The sequence below is a fragment of the Xenopus tropicalis genome, chromosome 7 (assembly GCF_000004195.4).
Source record: "Xenopus tropicalis strain Nigerian chromosome 7, UCB_Xtro_10.0, whole genome shotgun sequence".
Classification (NCBI taxonomy): Eukaryota; Metazoa; Chordata; class Amphibia; order Anura; family Pipidae; genus Xenopus; species Xenopus tropicalis.
In genome coordinates, this window is record NC_030683.2 from 49711252 (window position 1) to 49717932 (window position 6681).

General features: G+C 34.9%; 1 protein-coding gene across 1 annotated transcript; it reads right to left on the reverse strand.

The window, feature by feature from the left end:
* Nucleotides 1-2341: 2341 nt before the first annotated feature.
* LOC116412464 (small proline-rich protein 2F-like) lies at nt 2342-4286 on the reverse strand. The gene is made up of 3 exons (XM_031906730.1): nt 4106-4286; nt 3086-3139; nt 2342-2579 (listed from the first exon to the last, which is right to left on the reverse strand). Exons 1-3 carry the CDS (start codon nt 4248-4250, stop codon nt 2515-2517), a joined length of 264 nt encoding a protein of 87 aa, XP_031762590.1. The 5' UTR covers nt 4251-4286; the 3' UTR covers nt 2342-2514.
* Nucleotides 4287-6681: the final 2395 nt, after the last annotated feature.

A 6681-nucleotide genomic window follows, 5' to 3' on the forward strand; every position in this document is an offset into this window, starting at 1 on the left:
TTTAACACATGCTATAAATAGTGCTCGTTTTATCGCACTTTAGTGAATCAACCCTTATATGTGTTATTCCATATATTCTGGGAATTACAATGCTATTTTACATGGTACAATATCAACTTTATTTAAATACATTTTCTGGGTAGTTGACTTAGCCCATATAATTCTGCCCCAGTAGCAAATGCTGGAAATGTGAGGAAAAACTGCATTGTTCTGCCTCTTGAATATTATATGTGCCTGCACAAATCAAATGAATACATCTACAAATTACCCTTAGTGGCGTTCATGTCTTTCCATCTGTTGAATCCAGCTCCATTCCCAGCTGTGAATATTTCCTGTCTATGACTTTAACCTACAGCACAGAATGGGGTTTAGAGAAAAAAAGGGATAATATATTATCCTAAGCGTGTGTGTGTTAATGTGTATGCAGAAAGAGAACTGGGACAATAGATCCTGAATTCCATCATGGCAGTGTCAATATCCCTTAAGGAAAAGGAATCATCTTTTACTAATGAAGGGATTTTCAGAAACCAACATACCTTCAATTAATTCCCTTTTGACAATTATGGAAACTTCACAACCAATGGATTTGAGTAACAAGTGGTAACAATAACATCAAGGACTGCAGTACACCATACTATTTGTGGGTTGAATACACATGGACTATCTGTAAGACCCTCTAGGTACATAATTTTTGGGAAGGGGGGACAATTCATATTTTTGGCACCAAGATATAATTTTGTCACAAAAAACCCCCATGCTTTCTTCCAATTCATTATGCAATAATACTGCGACAAATCTGAAAGAAAAAAATACACCATCTAAAAGCTGTTGAGATCATTTAGAAGTCTAGGTGTCCTTTTCACAACTGGAAGATTTTTCTTGCTTCATAGGGGCTGATTTACTAAGACACGATTTCGAATCCGAAAAATTCCGATTGGAAACGAACATTTTGCGACTTTTTCGTATTTTTTGCGTTTTTTTCGGCGTCTTTACGATTTTTGCGTAAAAACGCGAGTTTTTCGGCGTCTTTACGATTTTTGCGTAAAAACGCGAGTTTTTTCGGCGTCTTTACGAAAGTTGCGCAAAGTCGCGCCTTTTTCGTAGCGTTAAAACTTAAAAGGCGCAACGTTTCGCGCAAGTTTTAACACTACGAAAAAAACGCGACTTTGCGCAACTTTCGTAAAGACGCCGAAAAACTCGCGTTTTTACGCAAAAATCGTAAAGACGCCGAAAAAAAACGCTAAATTACCGATCAATACGAAAAAAACGCAATCGGACGCATTTGGCCTGTTCGTGGGTTAGTAAATGTGCCCCATAGTCTAAGAGGTTTTTTTTTGTTTTTTTGGCACTTACATTTGTGCAACAATATGAAAAAAGTCATGGTCTTTGCATATTTTTTGCACCTTTTTTGTTTGTGCTTTTTCAATTTGGATTTTTAAATAAATGACTAGACCTTTGTGGTTTTTGTGGAAATTTATTTAGTCGTGGTTTCAAAATCTCCTAAATCTTCTAAACCCCTAAATGTTATGAAACTTATGCTTATCGCTGAATTTAATTAGATGAAAATTATATCCTTGAGCAAACCTTTAGGCTACAACATACATTACATTCTTGACAATTCTGTGCTTCCTACTTTGTTGCAAAAGATTGGGGAAGGCTGTTTACCCCATTTAAAACAATGCCAGTACAGAGTAGGTTTTGTGAAATAGTAGATGCACTTGACTGGCCTGCACAGAGCCATGACCTCAACCCAACTAAACACACAGTGAGCCAAGTCTGATTATCCAACATCAGTACCCAACCCAACAAATGTGACTGTGGCGGAATAGAAGCAAATCCCACAAACAAAATTCCAAATCCTAGGGAAAAGCCATGCCAAAAGGGTCTCCCTAATTAACGTCTTATTAACACCAGTGCTGTGAGAAGGAGTTATTGGACAGGTAGGTGTCATATGTGAATGCTTTAGTACTACCTTTTTTCCTTGCTTTACTCAGCAAGTATAATTTTTCTACATTTCTTGCATTTACTCTCTGTTTGTACAACCAGGCTTTAACAATAAAAGGCATACAAGGGTAAATAAACTGCTTTCCTTGAAATTTCTTTTTGCTTTTAAAGTTTTTTTTTCACTTAATACCAGCAAATACAATATAAGTGTTACCTATCTGTTTACCTGCTTTTTCCTCTTTAATAAAATGTATTAAACAGTATTGAGTAGATATACATGTAAAGCAATATATGTTTATAGAGCAACTTGGCTTTCTGAGTTTTCTTGAAAATGTTTCTGAAAATTTGCAGTAAATTGCAGTTATCAATAAAGAAATACAAACCAAGTTGTGCCATATTGAGATAATTTAATGGAACAGTAACATTCACTGCTGAATAGATACATTTAGAAGACAAGCAATTGGTACTAAGACAGCTATGAAAGGATAAGCAAACAGTAGAGGACTGGAAGAACTAAAGGCATTTGTTGGACTGATGATTGATCAGGTCCTGCTCAAAAGGTGGGAATACTCAGTACTTTCCATAGAATTGCCAAGGATTGCAGGGATTGCAGGGATTGCAAGGGTCACAGTGAACTATAGAGAAATAAAACATAATTTAGAACACAATATTTATGTATTCAGGAGATTTTATCATAGAGTACCTCTAAGGCAGTCTAAGGCAGTCTTCTAGAGGTCCTTCAGTATTACAGAAAAAAATATATAGGAACTTTGAAATTTGGCAAAATCCCTGGAACAGTAACACGTTCCTTTACTGAACTAAAAGTTGTAGAGGTTTTCTAGAGGTTTATCTTCTATTTTGTTATCATTAGAGGGCAAATATAAATTGACATTACCTTTTACATGCTGCAGAAACTAATACAGAAACATGGCACGACATTTGTTGCACTTTATTTTTCTGTGGTTTTAGTAATAATTTTTAAAAGTAATGAAAGTAATACTTTTTTATTCTCTAGGAGTCTAGTTTGGAACTGAAAAACAATGAAAACCTAGCCTAATGATAACTAATGAAAAAACTAAGACTCTGCTCTTACCCCTTCTGCAGAAAAATACATTTAATAAAAATAAAAAAATATATTTACCTTTGTGGGTACAGTGCACAGTGTCACAATGGTAATGATGGGCAGGTTGGCAGGCTGGCAGGAAAAACAAAATACAATTGAATTAAGATATTCTATTAAGCTTACAATCCTACCTCAGTCTATGAGCTAAACTACTGGGTATGCACACAGGCATTTAATTACATTTATTACAATTTGCAGAGCATTTTTTATTGTTGTTTAATAAAATGTAAAAAAAAAAGTTGCAAATGCTAATTTTATAAGAAACTAGGCATTTAGTAAAACATTTATATTTATACTTCCTGACCTGTTCACATCATAAGTATATTTATTTGTTCATTGAATGCAAAGGATAAGTACAAATAAAATGCTCAAACACTGGCACATAACTGGAAATTTTCAAGTGTTTAGCAGAAGAGACATGCAATTTAAGGGGTTTGCTTGGTTTGAGATGTTTGATACTGTATTCATCGTTAAATTTGTAGTAAAAATCATCCATATGTGGCTTTGCTAAACATCATCCCACTGTGTGTAGTGGATTTAAAAGAGAAGACCAGGTTTGTGTAATAAACCAAAATTCTGTAAAACATTCTTTTCAACAAACCTATACCTCTGTATACACTGTGAAATCTTCAATAAAAGTTTTAAAAAAAAATTAAAAAAAAAAAAGACCAATCAAAACTCTAGCAGTTGGCCCCACCACTGCCTTATTCTGACTCAGAATAGCAGACCAAAAGAATATTTGTATATCAGACAAAAACATTCAAAGGGCAAAAGAATCAAAGAGCATTGAAAAGAATGAAGCAGTTTAGACAACATAAATTTTATAATAAACCAAGTCCTGACAGATACAATAATTTGCCCATTGACTGGCATTGTGTTGCTTCTATCAGCTGTTTTGCATTATACATGGTTTGTGGACCTATGAAACAAATTTACATAACAAATAACAAACCTACTAGAGGTCATATTCTTTAGTTGATTATTACTTTAGTTGAATATTACTAACTGAACTAACTAACTTACTTAACTGTTACTTACGGTCATGACATATTGCTAGTTGGCAAGGATCGTTGCAGACAACTTGTGGGTTGCATGGATCTTTGCAGACAACATGTGGATGGCATGGATCTGGGCAGTAAGTCTTCTGATGGCAGTGGCTGCGGCCTCCTTTGAATACAGACATGACTGGTGTTTCGTTCAGTAGTATCTTCTAAGACACTTGGAGATTCCCTAAAATATGCTTGTTTGATCTGAAGTGGCTTCTTTTATATATTAACATATACACATTCTTCAGCTGTCTGTAAAATTATTCATTCAATTTACAGCATCATGTGCATTTGTAATTGTTTTTACAAGCCAAATAAAATTAATAAAGTTTAGTTATTAAAAACAAAAACATTACATGGTGTTAAAAGACAAGAGGGCACATACCAGAATTCTTGGATGAATAAATCAGCTGCTTTGGTTTACATGTGTTGTGAGAGAAAATTATGGGAACTTTAAAGAAAATTATCAAAGAGGAAAAAATTATGATATGATGTAGTAAGGCCCTCTTCACCTTTTGTATTGGTTATTGGTTGTTTTATATGTTAATCTGTTTGTTTTATGGGATTTACTGTTCACCATTTGATAAGTACACTTCTAAAAATCCCTTAGGAATGAATAGAATGGGGGTGAGTTTTTATGTATTAAGCTCTAAACCCACATTTTGATAAATCTGCCCCTTAGTATGTCAAAAAACTGACATCTAAAGGAATCAGAATTTATTTGGTGACATTTCTTCTTAACAATCTATTTCTCATAATAGAAATTTTCAGGGAATGAAGAAACAAAAAAACAATGAAAGATTTCATCTAAGACATAATACAGGTTTTAAATTACTATAGATAGCTCCAAAAGTGACAGGTGACTCCTGAACAAATAAATATCAGATGCTGTCTTAATCTGTCCTATCTGTCTACTCCTTTGCCTTCACTGCTGTCATAAGCCACCCACTTGCTAGTCATATATCTTCTAACAAAAACTGGCAGTTTAAAGAGCTAGAATAATGTTCAGCTAACATAAAAATATTGTGTGAAAACATCACAAAAATGCTTACGAAAAAATCGTATTAGTCATGATAATATCATAATGGCGATCCGAAAGTCACGACATTTCCATACCGAATGATTGTAAACAGCGGGAAAACCTTTCCAATTTTTTCGCGCAAGCATACGAAAAAGTCCCGCAAGCGTACAAAAAAGTCACGTGGGTGTCGAAAAAGTCGCACACGAAAAGTTAGGCGAAAATACGTTTGTTTGAATGAACGCTCTGACTGTTCGTGTCTTAATAAATCTGCCCCTAAAAATTCATGGTCAATTTCATAGGAGTCTTATGAATAAAATGTTTGCATCTCTTTTGATTCTGATGTTTTCACAAAAGCAAACTACAAAAATTTATAAAAATATATGACTGTTTAATGATAAATACAAAAAACATAGTATGTAGTAAACTAAACAAACGATTTCCAACAAAGAAAGCTGTGAAAGTACACGTGAAATATAGCTAAAATATCACAAATGGAAATTAGCAAAAATCTACAAAAAAGAACTTCTTGCGCAACAGTGAACATCCTTAGTAATTTATTTTATAATGGTTTCCTTGTTCATGCAGTTTTTGGGACTGAGGTGGGATATAGATTGCCCTATGATTATTTCATATAAGTCTCCAGGTTCATTGAGGACCATGATTATTCATTTTGTTATGTCTCTTGCTTTATTGAGACATATTGGCAAATAACACAGAAGTAAATGGCACAATGACCCACCACATTAAATACTGCAGTTACCCACAGCAGTAAATTGTGATGATGTTCTTAGCATAAAATAGTACAGTAACCTACAGAACTATATAGCATGGTGACAAACACTGTGGGGGACATTTACTAATCCACGAATCCGAATCCTGAATGGGAAAAAAACGGATTGGAAACAAACATTTTGTGACTTTTTCGTATTTTTTGCGATTTTTTTTCGCAAATTGTCGCGACTTTTCCATTGCCGTTACGACTTTTCGCGAATTGTCGCGACTTTTTTGTATTGAGCGCTCGTAAACGGCGGGCAAACCTTTCCGACTTTGCAGGATTTTGGAAGCCTCCCATAGGACTCAATGGCACTCTGCAGCTCCAACCTGGCCCAAGGAAAGTCTCCCATAGGGCTCAATGGCACTCTGCAGCTCCAACCTGGCCCAAGGAAAGTCTCCCATAGGACTCAATGGCACTCTGCAGCTCCAACCTGGCCCAAGGAAAGTCACGATACTGAAGCTTGAATGAATCGGAAACTTTTGTACTCTGCGCAGTACGATTATTTCGATACAGCGCCGAAAAAAGTCACGACAATTCGTGAAAAAGTCATGACGGCAACGAAAAAATTGCGACAATTAGAAAAAATTGCAACGTTGGCGAAAAAAATCGCAAAAATACCATTCATAACGAAAACAAATGCATTTGGATGCTTTTCGGACGTTCGTGGATTTGTAAATGTCCCCCTGTGGGTTGATTAACATCTAAAAAACATGTTGACTAAATAAAATAAGTTTAGTATAGAAATAGGAGTTACTTCAATTGATCTGACATT

Bases quoted from the DNA above. Each gene is read 5' to 3' on its own strand.
- LOC116412464 (XM_031906730.1), bottom strand. From the start codon at position 4,250: ATGTCTGTATTCAAAGGAGGCCGCAGCCACTGCCATCAGAAGACTTAC. The intron at 3,140-4,105 runs GTAAGTAACAGT...TTTTCCTGCCAG, and splicing joins ACTAGCAATATGTCATGACC to CCTGCCAACCTGCCCATCAT. The intron at 2,580-3,085 runs GTAAATATATTT...ATTTCTCTATAG, and splicing joins TGTGCACTGTACCCACAAAG to TTCACTGTGACCCTTGCAAT.